Source organism: Phragmites australis, chromosome 24 (genome assembly GCF_958298935.1).
Source record: "Phragmites australis chromosome 24, lpPhrAust1.1, whole genome shotgun sequence".
NCBI lineage: Eukaryota > Viridiplantae > Streptophyta > Magnoliopsida > Poales > Poaceae > Phragmites > Phragmites australis.
This window is the reverse complement of record NC_084944.1, coordinates 3,970,205-3,986,115: the sequence shown is the minus strand read 5'-3', so window position 1 is coordinate 3,986,115 and position 15,911 is coordinate 3,970,205. Positions and strand designations below refer to the sequence as shown.

Here is a 15,911-nt window from a genome sequence, read left to right as displayed (position 1 = left end):
TACCTCCACCACAAAGAGCCCTTTCAGTGGCCACATGAGGAACTAAATTGTTTAGGTAGTAAGAATGCCAAACTAAATGTACCCGAGGAAGATCAACCCTGTTTGTAGAACTTGTGAATGTGCTCCAACAAAAAAGCCTCATTCTGTAATTTCAGATTAATACCTGTTACTTATTGGCAACAATATACGTATGATTTGACATTGAATAACTTGTCATGATTGTATCAATAATATGTGGGTTCAAGTTCTACATGTCACCTTCATAATAAATAATACTCCGTATATAGGGATTATATGATTATTCGGTGCCAAACTATGTCGACCTGTTAGTAGCGCCACTTCCCATTTTGACCCAGCAGTGAGTTTAATGCATCAATTGTTGGCATGTGGCTCGAATTGAAACTTACCAACACCCCAAGGGCCGAAGCGTCAGTCAAATCGAGAGCACGCACTCACGCAAGAAGCGCTGTCTTGCCTCCCCACGTCGCGCTGCCTGCCCAAGTGCCAAACCGACCATAAAATACCACGCAAGAACACGCTCCCCGTGCACCACCGGCCAACAGCCCCACACCACCACCGCAAGTGACCGGAGAGGAAGATCGAGGAGAAGAGGCGGCGACCGATCGTGCCATGGCGAGGGCGGCGGTGACGTCGTTCGTCGCGCTGCTGGCGGTCGTGGCGACCATGAGCGCGGGCGGGGCGTCGGCGCAGCAGTGCGACGCGGGGCAGCTGGCCGTGTGCGCCCCCGCGATCGTCAGCGGGGCGGCGCCCACGGCGGCGTGCTGCTCCAACCTGCGCGCGCAGCGGGGGTGCTTCTGCCAGTACGCGCGCAACCCGGCGTACAGCGGGTACATCAACAGCCCCAACTCCCGCCGCGCGCTCGCGTCCTGCGGCGTCTCCATCCCGCGCTGCTAGGCGCCGCGCCGCGCACGTACGCCGGCTGGCTGTCACGGGGCGGCTCGCGTACGTGTGGATTATTGGTTTTATACGTACGCATCCGGATTGTGCTTGGCTGCTTGTGTGTGATGTGGTGTATGAATAAACGTTGTGTGTGGATCGAGTGCGTAGCTTAACCGGTTGACGGATGTCGATCGGTATATTGTGAGTTCTAATCCCAAGAATATATGGAGTACTACTACGAAGTGATGTATGCGTCAACTGGTATATTGTGAGTTCTAATCCCAAGAATATATGAGTAGTACTGAGAAGTGATGTCTAATTACTCCTCCCTATATTTCACCATACTTATCTAAGATCAAGGGTAAGAAATGGTGACGGATTAAGAATGAGTTAGATTAGAATATTTAGAGACTAATAGTTTTAAAAACTTTATAAGATAAAGCTATCTTATTTTCTATCTAAATGTGCTATGTGTTTATCTAGTGTGTCTATTCTACTGTTCAAAGAATTGTAACATGCTTTAGCAAGGTAAATTATAAGAATATAAATGCGAAAATATAAATAAGGTAGAGAGACAAACTCAACCTAAAAGATTTTTATCTTACAGTATCGGTGGCACATAGGTCACTCATAGTCCATGTTAAAACTCCACAAAGAATATGCTTCCGGTCGTCAAGTCTTTTTCGATCACGGTTTTTAAGCTACTAAGTCACCAAGACAAGACCTCAAACACGATGAGCCACCAAGATGAGATCTCACAACTAACATCTCTTTCAGTCACTTGTACGCCGTCTTCAATTCAAAACTTTAGTCACAAAGACAAGGACTTCCGCGTCCCTGTATAATCTTTTTGTCGCCGCTCCACACTAAGTCAGCCGGTCAATAGGTTACTGACGAGTCATAAAGACTCTAAGGCACTGACGTACCCCTCGATACACAGTTGGATCACTCCTTGATCCACTCTTTAGATTGCAGCACCTAGCAATGTTTCTCACTAGGCCTATAAACACTAATCACTCTCTAATTATGTGATTAATCATCTTGGATGAACACTTTTAGCACTTTGATAGTTTGGATGTCTTTTTAAGTGTATGTAGGTTTCTCTAGACTCTAGCATCTTTAAATTACCGAACGGGTGAGTATTTATAATCTCAAACCCGTCAACTAGCCATTGTTCCAACGGCTCACTTTTATTATGAACACCGGATGGTTCGATGACAACAGTACTACAAGCACCAGACCATCCGGTCAGTACAATATCATCAATTAGCCGTTGGAACCCCATCAAACATATTTTGAACACCGGATTATCCGGTGTATCCTTCACTTCCATCACCGGATTATCCGGCGTGTTATCTTGCGTCAAGTCGAGCCACTTCTTCTCTGTGCAATTAGTCCGGTGTGTAGATCTTCTGATCAGCGGATTTTCCGGTTTGTTGATTTATATCTCTTTGCAAATTCTCTGGAAAATACTCCGGTGCGCACTGTCATCTAATCACTGGATCTTCTGGTGTATTGATCTTCAATCTTCAATAATTGCAGTCTTCTCTAGAATAAATGCTCCGGTGTGTAAAACATACAGATCACCAGACTATCCAGTGAAGTCATTTACTTCCTACTCTCAGTGAAAACACTCCGGTGTATGCAATCTCCTGAGCACCAGATATTCCGATGAGTACAATCTGATCTCGACTCATTTTTCCATCATTCTGGGAAATATTCATGTGTGTACTATGCATTGAGCACCATATCATTCAGTGAGGTCAACTGCATTTGAACACAAAGCTCCGGCGTGTATAAACTTGTCTAGCGTTGGACCATCTGGTGAGATCATTTTCTTTGTATCTTCTCCAATTTGATCAAACTTTGTTCCGATTTTGTTGGCTTCTTCATATATTGCATTCATTAGACTTACTAATATATATTCTTGACAAACATATTAGTCTCATTGACTATATTATCATTAATTACCAAAATTACAATCATGATCTAATAAAAACCATTTTTGCTACACCTTGAAATAATATGTTTTATAATGTTTGTTTATCAAGAAAATTAAGAGTATAATCATTGCAATATTTCTAATCTATATCCACAATTAAACGCATTGAAAAAGAAAAAGTGGTTGTATCATATTATTTAATATGGATATGGATAGTCATTTTCTATTAACTTTTTTATCTAATACTTCTTCGGTTAGTGTGTAGGGCGGACTATGGTAAATATAGTGCTATGGAAGGAGTGTTTGAGATCCTCGAAAAAAGTACAATACTTATTAAAGGTCTATTTAACAGAGTTCTATCTTTATTTTTTTTATTTGTCATTCACAGCTTTAGAAATTTTTATAGCTGGAGTTTTAGTAGTGAGAGAAACGTTAATTTAATTGAGGTATCTTATTTTTATTTTAGACTAAAATAAATATTAAGTTATCTTATTTTATCTTATAAACTCTAAATTTTATATAGAGTTCGTAGCTAAAACTCTATTATACAAGTAGTTAAATAAGAGGCTACAAGAACTAAAGTGTTGACACAAGCTGCGCACTTGCATCCCTGAACGCTACTGACTGGGTATCATTGTTTCGCTGTTTGGAGTCATCGTCTCACGTGAAGATGTTCTTCTATTGTGGGGAACATTCATGGCAGATGGCTATGGCGTGTTATTAGCGCTAGTAGCACCGCTGCAAAGCATGTAAAATCTCATTTAAGGCCAAACAGAGCCTTGTCGATGATCCATTTATTCGGTTCACATACGTGGCTGGAGCTCCCCCGTTCACATAGTATGGTGCTGGGTCGGGCCGCGGTGATGGGGGCAGCGGGGTGTACTAGTCTGATCGACACGTTTACACCGTGCTCGTTTTTTTCATAAAATATAATAAAAGAAAACTAAAAAATTAGATTCACCAATTTAGAAATATCTCAATATTTATTTATAAATTTATCAATATTTAATATATTTACTTAATTATAGGGAAAATAATAGTACTTTTATGCATGTACATAATTTTAGCATCTAAACAACAGTAATACGAAACTAGCAAAATTTGTTTCATATTTTTTGAGTTATATATATTTTTCTTTGCATTTTAGATTATTTCAGTGGATTTATCAATATAACTAATATTCCTTTCAATATTTTTTAGAATTTTCCAAAAATAAAATTATATTATATGTGTAAATATACATACATATATGTATGGGTATGTATGTGTATCCGTATATCTATACGGACACATATGTAGGCCACTGCTACAGTATCTACAGTAGACAGACCCCCTAAAGAGCTGGAAATCTTGGCGGAATAATATATGTTATAGATGCCGAGAGTGGCTTGAGCCCGGACAAGACGTGCCGACGTAGGCGAGATTAGGGATGGCAATGTGCATAGATTAATCGTGTATCCGTGGTTAGAAACTCTAATGAATGTGGGTCTAGTTGTATTCTTCGTCTATGTATCTTAAGGATGTTAATGGAGATCTGATTTTTATTACTCACGGGGAATTTCTCTATAGGGGACATGATGTGAAGATTTTGTCTCCCGCAAACTCATACAGAGATGAGGTGGAAAGGTGCTCTCGCTATATCCCCGATATATATATATATATATATATATATATATATATATATATATATATATATATATATATATATATAAACATTACATTACGTAGAGTAAATAATAAATTACTTTTATTTTTTTTATCTAACCTACGATATTTAATCAATCTTATATTAATTATCCTCGTATATATCAATAAATTACTTATTTATACAACGTATATATTGTTAATTTATAAAAATAATTAAATATTATTTAATTTTACATCCCATTGAGGATCCGATTCCCGCAAAATTCTCCACGAGGATGGGGATGAGAGAAATCTTTACCCCTAATAACTAAATAGGGACGGAGATGAGGAAACATTCCCTAACGGAGATTGCCCCGTTGCCATCCCTAATAGATCTAGATCTAAATATGTGTTTGATTATAAACCTATAGGTAGACACGAACATGAAAAAAAACTCACCCGTGCCTTTTCGTCTGTGTACCTACTCAACGCACCAGTATATAGTTCACCAGCTGAATCTCTATAGTTTTCTCATCGCTTACCCACTGAGCCACCAAAAATAGACAGTGCGCATGCGGGCTCCACGTGCCTCGGCTCCTCAATCTCTGCCTTCCACCGAGTGCAACGCAGGCACACGGGCACCCCTCCACTGAGTGCAGCACGGGGACACATGCGACCCCTCCTCTCTCTCCTCTGCCATCCGCCTTCCCCGTCTCCATCGTATGGCTGACAATAGATTGAATTGAGCAAAACTATACCCGGTCTGAAACCTACCAACCATAACACTACCTAAACCCGAGTGTTCAAACAGGCTAAAATAAAAACCCAAACCCAAACACATTAAGCGCTAGTTGGATTTTGGGCGTCCATTGAGCGAGGGACAGCAGGGCCAGACAACACTAGGTGGCACGGCGTGGCGGCAAGCCGGTGTGGTCGGGCGAGGCAGGGCTGCGCCGGGCCGGGGGTAGGCAGTAGGCAGAGGCATGGCAGCATCGGGGAGGGGGCAAAGCGGCGACAGCGGGTCAGCATGGCCGAGCGACACCGGGGAGGCGGTAGGTCGGGGTGGGGCGACGCCGGGGAGGGGGCGGGGCATCGGCGGCGACCCGATGTGGTTGGGGAGGGGGCAGACGATATGATGGGCTGGGGCAGCGCCAGGGAGGAGGCGAGGCAATGACAGAGCGACGACGCCGGGCCAGTGTGGCTGGGTGGCACCGGGGCGGGGAGGGGCCATCGCGCCGTGGAAGGGGCAGCGCTGAGGCGGGGTAGTGCCGAGATAGATTTGGCATGTTAGGCTGCCACGAACGGACACACCGACCAGTGAGAGAAAGGGGGATAGATGGATCGAATAGATTGGATGGAACGATGGAAAGTAAAAATTAAATGACTTATATAAAATTTTATGGGCACCCGACCTGACCCGCGAGTGAATTCAGTAACTTGAATCTAATCCGATACATTTTAAGTACCCGACCTACTAGATCGGTGAGTGAAAAATTAAATCCGAACCCGGAACTGTCAGACACAGAACCCATAAGTCCAATTGCGAGGCCTGCTCCAATCGCGACAATGACAGACCCCCCAACTTGTTGTCAAGCTCCCCAGACCCAAACCCAGAAGCTGCACCAGTACACCACTGCCAGCCCCCACCTCCTCACCTCGTAGGCAAGCTCCATTGCACCACTGTTATGCAGAGTATCGGATCTGTGACCCTTTGCTCCTTGCTTTACCTCAAAATTCTTTTTTTTTAAAAGACGGCAACGAAGATTGCCGATTTTATTAGACTAGGAATAAAAGAGGTACAAAAGACCTATTAAAAGAAAAAAAAAGAGAAACAGGTAGGGGCGCAAAGCACAACTACGAGGCGTCTAGAAGGAAAGAGGGAGAAGGAACATCCCCTTTGTTTGATCAAGGGATCAACTATACAACATACAACAGAGAGCAAAAATATACTCGTTGTTGGCTCTCGGGACGATGCCATAGAGATCTCGCCGAAATCATCTTGATCTTGTGCGCTAACTGTTAGGCTGTTTGGCTGGATTTTCTGAAGATTCTTGCATTTACCTCAAAATTCCATCTTGGACTCCTATAGTAGCTAGTAGCGGTGAGTCAGTAGCAAGAACTCGTGATTTACGAGTTGCGGGAAGCTGAAAGATGTGCTATTTCTTCCATTTTTATGATGGCCGACAGCTACAGTAGTGCTGATTTGTGATGGTCAACTGCTATTGCTTTGTTTTATCAATTTTTTACTGTCAGCAGCTAATTTGTTCAGTTTTTGTTGACTTAGTTTTGTGATGATAACCCCTGCTAATAGCATCCAACCTAGTTGTCACACGGGAGTGCCCGCAGGCGACGAACGCAGGTGTGGTTTCTTACCCATAGTGGATTTGAAAATCACCTCGCGGGGGTGAGTTTGTATAGCCTTTGCCCGCGGGGCTCGTGCCCGTTGCCATCCATAGGCGCGTCGCGTGCCGCGGGGAGAGGTCGCGTGCCGCAACCCGAGCCCCGTTGCCATCCATAGGCGCGTCGCGTGCCGCGGGGAGAGGTCGCGTGCCGCAACCGCGACGCGCGGAACCAACGAACGCGGTTGGTGTGCTGGGCTGGGCGCGTGCGCGCGCTCCGCGTGGGCAGGAGCGGCCGGGCCGCTCGCTGTGTTCCGCGTCGGCCTTTCTGGCTAGGTTTCGAGGCCCATGCTGACAACATCACATATTGCTGGTTATGCCGGCCCCGTAATGCTCAGTTGGGGCTTCAGCCGCAAAAACAATGCTGCATTGCTGCTTTCCGTTTGAGCGCCAGCTCGTACACACACTGCAGATTCTCTCTGCGAAAGTCCATCACGGGAGCCTCCTCCCTAAACTAGCACTCCGTATCACTCGGAAAATCTCCGGTCTCGACTTTCACAGCCAGGATGAAGCCGCAGATCCACATTCAGTCAGGAACCTGGAACACAAGGCAGGCATATGTACAGACGGGTATTCTGAGACCAAACCATCACAGCAATCTTTTTCTTCTCATTTCCTTTTCTTCACAACACAACCAAACATCAGGGGAAATTATACAGCACAGCACACTCTAGAGAGGGTAAGATAACTATTACAACTTACTGCACACAACAATGGGGAAGGAAGAGAAAAGAAAATAATATTATTGGGACGAGATCTACATGCTGTGTACTGTGACTGGACAGACCACACCCTGCTATCCTGGGTGTCTGCCTGGCCTCTGCGAAGCCCGCCTGTACAACGCCTTCAGGTATCGTCTAAATCTTGTAGCTACGATGTGAGTGAGCTGAGCCTGAGCAGCATCGGTCACCTCAGGGAGTTCTTCAGCGACCGCACCGTCATCACGAGCTGCTGCCTCTCGCCTTCAACCTCCGCAAACCTCAGGCTGATCTCCGAGTACCGCTCATGCAGCTCCTTCAGCTCCTCCTCCATCGCCTTGTTCCTCTCCTTCAGAGAGGTCAACTCCTTTGCTGACTGGTCGGTCACAGCGTTCCTAAAATTGATGAATCGTCACCAGAACCAAGGTGTCAGTCATGGATCGTTGGTGTTTGCTGAAATTGAAAAGGTAAATGTAGCAACAAAGTTCAGATGATAACCTCATGCCATGCCCATTGCAGTCACCGTCTGTGTTGTGTGTGTCGGTGCCTGACAGTGCAGTGCTGCTCCCACTGGTGCCGGTATTGTGCTTGACACACTTATGATTAGTATGCTGATTGTCCTGCAAAACACAGCACTTTGTGTAACTTTCTAGGCACCAAAGGATATTATTACAATCTAAGCAGCTCTATGTAAATGTCGAATGGCTCAATGATGTAAAGCATAATATCAAGTTCTCATCAGTGGGGACCTCTATTCATAAAGCTATTCCCTGGGCTATGATGAGCAGAGAGCTGGTGGATAGAACCAAAGCACATTTTGTCTTCCCATGTGCAAAGAGACATAGACCATGAGAATTCTTCATAGGCAGGTGCCAGCCCATACTTATTTTCATGAGATTTTCAGTATGCTCAGCCTGCTGAGTTAAATATAAAATGGAAAGGTACAGCTACATTGTGTTTGGAGCATTGCAGTTGCTCATATCTACATTATCATAGCCTTATTAGTCAATAGATATGCCAAAAGAGTAACATAAAAGATTATTTCAGTAGACAAACTAAATAAAAGGAGAACTATCTGTACCACAAGCATATTTGTTTTGCAAAGTTTACCTTCATGTGTGAAGTGACACCATTTGCCTTGGCACCTTCCCTGTTTTCAAGGGCTCTTCTCAGCTTCAGCATCTGAGAAGCAAGGTTGTCTTTCTCAGACTCCTTCTTGGACAGCGAAGTTTTCAAGTTGTCACACTGGAGTTTCAAGGACCCAATATCTATTTGCAGCTTTCCTATTGTCTCCTCCTTCTCATTCTTCGAACGTTTTAAAGTGTGAAGTTCCTCCAAATGCATCTTCACTTGGTCCTTGAGCAATGCAATCTCTTTATTGAGCAACGTAATCTCGGCAGTTCTGTCTTGCAAGAGCATGTTATTTTCACTATTTACAGCTAATTCTTTGTCTTTCTGTTCATTTTTTTCAAAGAGATCGTCTCTTTCATCTGATAGCCTGTCAATCTTGACTTTGAGTTGGTCGATTTCTTCTGACAGGGCATTCAACTTTGCCTCATCGGATCTTTTTTGATTCTGGAACTCGTCACTCTTGCTTTTGAGCTCCGTCAGTAGCCTGTCAGTCTCCTTTGACTTGAAATCCACAAGGGTTATCAACTGCTGAACCTTCACCCGGTGTTGATCCTGAACTGATCCAAGCTCTTCTTGGGCCTTTTGCAGTAACTCTTCCAATTGGCTCTTCTGCAATTGCAGTTCTGCAGCCTCTTTTCTTGCTTGCACAAGCTGCCGTTCATTTGCACTGAAAGCAGAAGATACTTGCGAAGACAACATCTTGAATTCCTCCTGGAGTCGTTCAGCGGTAGTTGCATTGTTCCATCTGATCTTCCTCAGAGACTCTTCGGCCTTTATGGCCCTTTGCTCCTGTTCCACCTTTGCACTCATTATTTCTGCTATATCAACCTCAAACTTTTTAGCCTGTGCCTGGAGTTCATTATCCAAGCTCTCAACATTGGACTCAAGATCATTTATTATAGACAAATGTGCTGAACATTCATACTGCATCCTTAGCTGTTCCCTGAGTTGTGTTTGCTCCAGCCTTGAAGAGATGTCATGGTTCTCTTGCTTCAGAATCTCATAATCAAGTGCAAGTTGCTCCATTTGCATCTCAAGATCCTCACGGTCCTTCTTGTACAGCTCAATTTCATTGCTCAACTCAAGAATTTTCTTTTCAAATTCCGAGGCAGTGATGTCATCACGCTTCTTTGCCAATGCATCCAGCATAAGCTCATCTTCTTTCTCTTGTTCAGAGCTCGTTTCAGATAAGTCTATCTTGTGTCCAGAATTGTGCACATTTGACAGGGCATGCTCATATTCTGCCTCCTGCGGATCCTCTCGTGTATCTTCTTGCAAAATGGAAATTTCTCTGTTCTTTTGCTCCAGCATCTCATCAAGATCCTTCACGGCCAGAAGCAGCTCAGAGTTGGATTCCTGCATCTTTTGCAGTTGTACACGAAGATCTGCATTTAGATTCTTCTCATGACTCAGCTCTTGCTTCAGCTCTTCAATCTGTGACCATGAGTCTTCACCGTCTGAGAGCCGTTTACCTGAGCCATTGACATCATGGATCATCTTCTTTGCCCCCCTGAGTCCTTCGCATTCTCTTCTGAGTGCATCCCTCTCCTCCCTCAGGCTACTCATTTCCTTGGAGAGATCTTGCCCACGCCGATTCTCTTTCACAATTTGCTTTCTGAGTGTCTGCAACTCCATATCAGAGACATCCAATTTCCGTGTTAAAGTGGCTATCTCACTTCTTAGCTTCTCCGCATCATCCTCGGCCCCTCTTAACCCTGCCTCACCAGAGTTGCTGGTTGACCCATCCGTGCTAGCATCAGGAGCTGAGCTTCCCGACCAGTCACCGGAGCTGGTCAATGGGTTCCTCGGGGTGCCGTTGTTGGCAAATGGAGAGAGCACATTGCTACTATCCTGAAGAAACGTGCTGTGCATGCTTGCACTGGTTTTGGGGGTAAATCTCCCTGAGCTTCCATCTGAACCCGAAACCGAGACGGCATCAAAGCTGCCGCCGTTGTGTAGGTGACCAACTGGCTCAACAGACATAGGCGTGTTTCCTCTGGACGGAAAACTCATCCCTGGTGGTTTTCTTATCAACAATCCATCCTGTACAAGAAATGTCAGCTATGTTATGAACACACGGAAAAATCACACACATCATTCATTATTCAGTTCCAAAAGCTCCCCCTTACACAGGCACGAGAAATTCAGATCTCAAACAAAAAGTGTCACACGGCAAATGATCAATCAGATAAATTTGGGCTCCCTTTGCCCCCTTTTTCTTTTGCAATCATCTTTGTGTGCCAAAAGCTTTCTTTCTTAGCCATCACAAGATGAAACAACAAAGCAATGCAATGATAATGCATCAAAAGAGGAAAAGCTCTAAAAAAATGCACCAAAGCCTCACTTACTTGCACAGGACTCATCGCATCCGCTGCCGCCCTTGCCTTCTTGCCGTCCTCGTCCTCGCACCGGCTCAGCTGGCTCTGCAGCGTCGTCCTCCGCTGCGGTGTCTTCACTGCCGCTGCCGGAGCATCGCCGTTCTCACTGCTGCCACCCGGAGGACAACAACAATCAGCCACCAAAAAATGCCTCAACCAAGCGAACGCTTAAGGTTCAAACCACAATGCAGCAGCAATGACTACAAATCTGGTTGAGATGGCTCGATCCCTACTGCTAAAATAACAATGCAGCCGCAGCAGCAGCAGCAGCAATGGCTAAATCTAGCTGGAGCGAGACGATCCTTAAAGCTCATACCACAATGCGGGAGAAGTGTATGCGTAGATTAATCCCCCACACAACCCACCTCGCGTCGTCACCGCACCCACCGCCGCCACCCACCACCCGCTGGATGGTCACCTGTCACAGGAAGCGCAGCACCAGCAAACATCAAAATCAAGAAACCGCGAGCACGTCGCTGACACAGGTCACATGAAAACGCCATGACTCTTTAAGGGAAGCGAAGAAGAGGGGAGAGATGGAGATGCTCACGTGCAGAAGCGCGCCGGGGCTGCCCTTGAGCGGGAGCGTCACGGCCGACGGCTTGAACGCGTCGGCGTACTCGGCCAGGTTCACCGTCGCCTCACCCAGAAGCGCCGCCTTGCTCGACCCCTGCACCGATGGCATTGCCCGAGTCAAGATCGAGAGCGGAGTCATCGCCGGCGGTTAATCGCGAATTGATTAATGGCGGCAGCCGGTGGCTTACGGTCTCGTAGACGAGGAACTGGAAGATCTTGTCCTTGCCGGAGGGGAGTTTTGTGGCCTCGAAGATGGGGGCGGCCCACCGGCACGCGCCGTCGGCGACCTCCGCGCGCTCCGACCGCGCCGTTGGCCGCCCGGAGTCCTGCGGCTTCACCACCACCATCATCGCCTCCCACCCGAGTTCCGGCACCTGCGGCCACCAAGAACCACCTCACGTCACGCCTCAAAAAAAAAAAAAAAATCGAAGGTTCGGTTCCTCCGGAGCGAGTGAGCCGTGCCTGCGTGGCGTGGAACTGCAGCTTGAACACGGCCTTGGCCTTGCCGCGGTCGCCGCCGCCGCGCCACCGCGACTTGAACATGTCGGCGGCGCCGCGCTCACTCGGGAGCAAGAAAGATCGAAGCTTTCTTCCTCTGGTCTCGCCCGCCGGGCTAGCTGATTACTCCGTCACGCCTCCACCAGCAGCAGCATTGCAATGCCGGAGGCGGAAGCTAGCTCCCGAGCAGCGTGACGCCACTAAGCTTGGCATCGTGGTGCGATGAGGTGGTGGTAGTTAGTTGGAGCGGCGAGAGGACCAACCACATGGTGGCAGAGCAAGCATAGAGCGTGGGACGAACCTCTGCAAGCGAAGCGAGCGAGCGAGCAGGCGCCTTTGGGCAAAGGCAACCAACACGAGGCAGAGCCGCGGAGGCAGTGGAGGATAGATCTAGTTAGAGATAGAGAAGAGAACGGAGCTCAACTGAACTCTCTCTCTCTCTACAGCTCTGCTTCTTGGTCCCTCCCTCCTCTCTGTTTCTTTTTTCTGGGGGTTTAGGGGGCTAGAGAGAGAAGAAATTTTAGAGCAGGTTCTGATTTCTGAGGCTATAAAATGGTGGTCAATTGTTTGGGAAAAGGAGAAATCGAATTGATTTTTAGGTACAGCTGGGAGGAGGGCGACTGGGGTCTGGTGAGAAGTGATGGATTATAAAATTCGTGCCTGTGGATGCTGTATTGCTGCTGCAGCGTTGCTTTGCTGCATTACTGTGCCGCCATTGCGTGAGCCTCACAACTGCAGCGGCAGGGCGTGATCGACCACTGTGCCGTGTGGACCTGGCGATGGCAATTCCTGCTCTGCTTGGACGCTGCAAGTTGGATACTTGGATACCTTTTTCTTAAGTTCTGCATGTTGGATACATTACTTCTGTTTCTGTACTTGTGGATCTATATGAGGAACTTACTGTGCCACCGTCAACAGCTTTGTTTCCAGCTGCGGATTTACTGTGCTACGCACTGTGCCATCCTTTTGCCTCCTTCCGGAGTCCGCATAGCTCTCCAACGAGTACGGCATCCAGCTCAACATGTCATCCAGTTCTACAGGGATACTGATGGAGTCCACGCCGGTAAAATTGTAGACAGAAAAAGAAGACCGTTTTACTATAGCTACTAAATGACTATAGGTTTGAGATGAGATAGGAAGTAATAGGAGGTAGAAAATAGATTAATTGTTGAAGATGAAAAAAATAAAGGATATTGTAATAGTGTTAGGGGATATTGTAATAGTGTTACAGGGGATGAATTTTTAAAGTATTTGCTGGAGATAGCCTTAAGTAATGAAATTGGATGGGACTGAACGGCATGGTACAAATAAGATAGTGTTTGGTTGAGGTATTTATAATGTAAACAGATTACAGGTGCTAATCTATTACATTAGTTTCGGTTTGTTTCATCCCGCCGTAATCATTTGCTGTGTAATCAGATATCATGTACAAATTCGATACCCCTCCCACACTATAATTGAAAATTGATACAAGGTCTACTCAACCAGGAGCAGGAGGAGGTCCTTAGATCCAAGCTCGTCGTCGCCGTGCTCATCGACGAGCTCAAGTGCCTCCACATCCCGCTCGTCTCAGCCCTCACCGGGGAGCTCCAGCCCCTGTGTAGGAACGCAAGTGCGGTAAAAAGAAAGAAAGAAAGAAAAGAAAAGGTAAAAGACCTTGCTTTAGCTCGTTTTCCTCCTCAAATCCTAAACGGATTAACCGATTTTCAATCCCATTTCTCACGTAATGGGTTCAATTCGCCCGTCCCGTTAGGCTCTGATTGCTTATTGAATCCCCGAACCATCTTTTTCAAATTTGGTGAAGAGCCGAGGTGGAGAAAGCTGTGATTGGGATAGCAATGGGCAGTCCAGTCATGGAAAAATCTGGTTCTTAATCTATGAAATTGTCTAGAATCCAATCTACTGGGTGTTGCGGGTTATAGTAGGCTACTGTGTAGTGGTGCTTAATGTTGCAAGAGGCAGCGCCACCTTTGTGTGCTTGGTGGTGATGGTCATCGAGATGGTGATGCGGGGGGAGCCATGGCGGCGGCAGGAGGAGGACGAGGAGCAGGCTGAGGTTGATCGGGAGCTCGACTTCTTCCACAACGGCTCCGCGCCGCCCACCGTTGAGGGCTCCATGGGTGCGCATCATGGCACCGACGCCATTGTGTTCCTTTGTTTATGATACCGGTGCTTTCTAATTATGATACCAAACAATATTGGTCTTTCGTTACTTTGTATACTATATTGGTGCTTTCTAATTATATTTGTGTTTGTGTTACCATTTTTGAGCTAAACATCACCTAAGTTATTTGGTTAGATGTATATGATGGTACGGAAATATATCTGGTTGGTTGTATGAAATATGACGACATGTTACAATATTCTATTTGGTTGTGTGAATAGGTTAATCTTGGATGTGCTGTATAAGATGATAAAAACACATATAAATATAGGATAATAAAGGAACTTATTTTTTTACTATATAATATAGGGCTAAAAATAATTTTACAAATTAGTACATCATATAAGAATAATATTAGTAATTTTTTTAGATTTCTGAGGATTTATTTGAGACTCTAACAATCGTTAAAAATTATAAAAATTGCCTTTTTCATAATTTTAGTTTAAATTTTACATAATTTTTCGGTGAATCCAATTAAAATAGGGTGTAAATGGATTATAGAATAAAAAAATAGGATTTTGAAGCAACATAAGACCAACTTTTTGAATTAAAAAATGAGTACTGTTCGCAACCTGACGGCTGACGGCTAGTACTTCGGCAAATTTCGGTGTATCGGGTGATGCAGCGTCTAGAGAAATATTTTAGGAATTTAAATTAAATCTTTTTCTGGACGAGCCCTCATATGCCCAATCAAAACACTAGATCATCTCCTGTCCTGAACGATCCCGTCCAGGACGAGCCTGTATGCCCAACCTGACGACGTATCTAGGAGGAATATTTTAGGTACTGCTTGGTTGGGATAGAACGACCCTCGCTATGGATGGGATAGTTTAGGATGAGGTCTCGTCTCTGTGTTTGATTCATGAAATTGAATCAAACAATTCGGTACGAAGTGTTACAGATTTCATGAATATTTCATTTAGATGCTGAATACGAAAGGACGAGGCTGGTGTCCTTATGTTTGGTTTGTTGAATTAAACCAAACCATCTAGTACGGAGTGGTACAAATTTTATAAATATTTCATCCAGATGATGAATGCTTCCGTGAGGAAAAATTGACCGAAGGATCTCATGCAGGTTCTATCAAATCTACTAATCACTTATAGTTAATGATAATTATTAATTATTAAAAAAATTTAGTTAAACATTAGTTAGAATTAAATGATATTAACCATAACTAATTATTATTATAGGTATTTAGTGATGATTATTAACAACTTAAGTTATCATTAATTGGAATTAATGATGATTAGTACTAATTAGCATAGTTTATTGATAATGATAAATATAAATTTATTATTTCTTTAAAATAATTAAGTTATACATGGATATAATACACGACTTTTAAGCAATTAAATATGTTCTCGTATCATCTCGTTCATCCAACCAAATACATTCTCGTACCATCTTATATATCTAACTAAATAACATACTTGTACCATCTCATCCAGGACTATACTGTCCAGAATCATCTTATCTCATTTAACTTTGTTCAACCAATCAAACGCTACCTTAATCTCAATTTTAGATAACACTAGCTTACAACTTCATATTAAATTTTAAGGTTATATGTTATAATTAGTAGTTTAAGTCATTACT

At 44.7% G+C, this 15,911-nt stretch overlaps 2 protein-coding genes across 4 annotated transcripts; one reads left to right on the top strand and one right to left on the bottom strand.

The window, feature by feature from the left end:
* Window positions 1–414: 414 nt before the first annotated feature.
* Window positions 415–1,222, top strand: LOC133907613 (non-specific lipid-transfer protein 2P-like). Its single transcript, XM_062349685.1, has one exon. The coding sequence runs from the start codon at window positions 631–633 to the stop codon at window positions 913–915; it is 285 nt and encodes a 94-aa protein (XP_062205669.1). The 5' UTR covers window positions 415–630; the 3' UTR covers window positions 916–1,222.
* Window positions 1,223–7,455: 6,233 nt separating this feature from the next.
* On the bottom strand, window positions 7,456–12,805 carry LOC133907412 (uncharacterized). Of its 3 annotated transcripts, none has more exons than XM_062349453.1 (8): window positions 12,113–12,805; window positions 11,839–12,024; window positions 11,625–11,744; window positions 11,440–11,492; window positions 11,045–11,183; window positions 8,676–10,739; window positions 8,064–8,185; window positions 7,456–7,960 (listed from the first exon to the last, which is right to left on the bottom strand). In XM_062349453.1, the coding sequence occupies exons 1-8, from the start codon at window positions 12,191–12,193 to the stop codon at window positions 7,774–7,776; spliced, it is 2,952 nt and encodes a 983-aa protein (XP_062205437.1). In that variant the 5' UTR covers window positions 12,194–12,805; the 3' UTR covers window positions 7,456–7,773. The 3 variants fall into 3 exon arrangements, with proteins under 3 accessions (XP_062205437.1, XP_062205438.1, XP_062205439.1); XM_062349454.1 differs by having other exon boundaries at window positions 11,045–11,180; XM_062349455.1 differs by lacking the exons at window positions 11,440–11,492; window positions 11,625–11,744; window positions 11,839–12,024; window positions 12,113–12,805 and adding an exon at window positions 11,308–11,325.
* Between the last annotated feature and the right edge of the window lie 3,106 nt (window positions 12,806–15,911).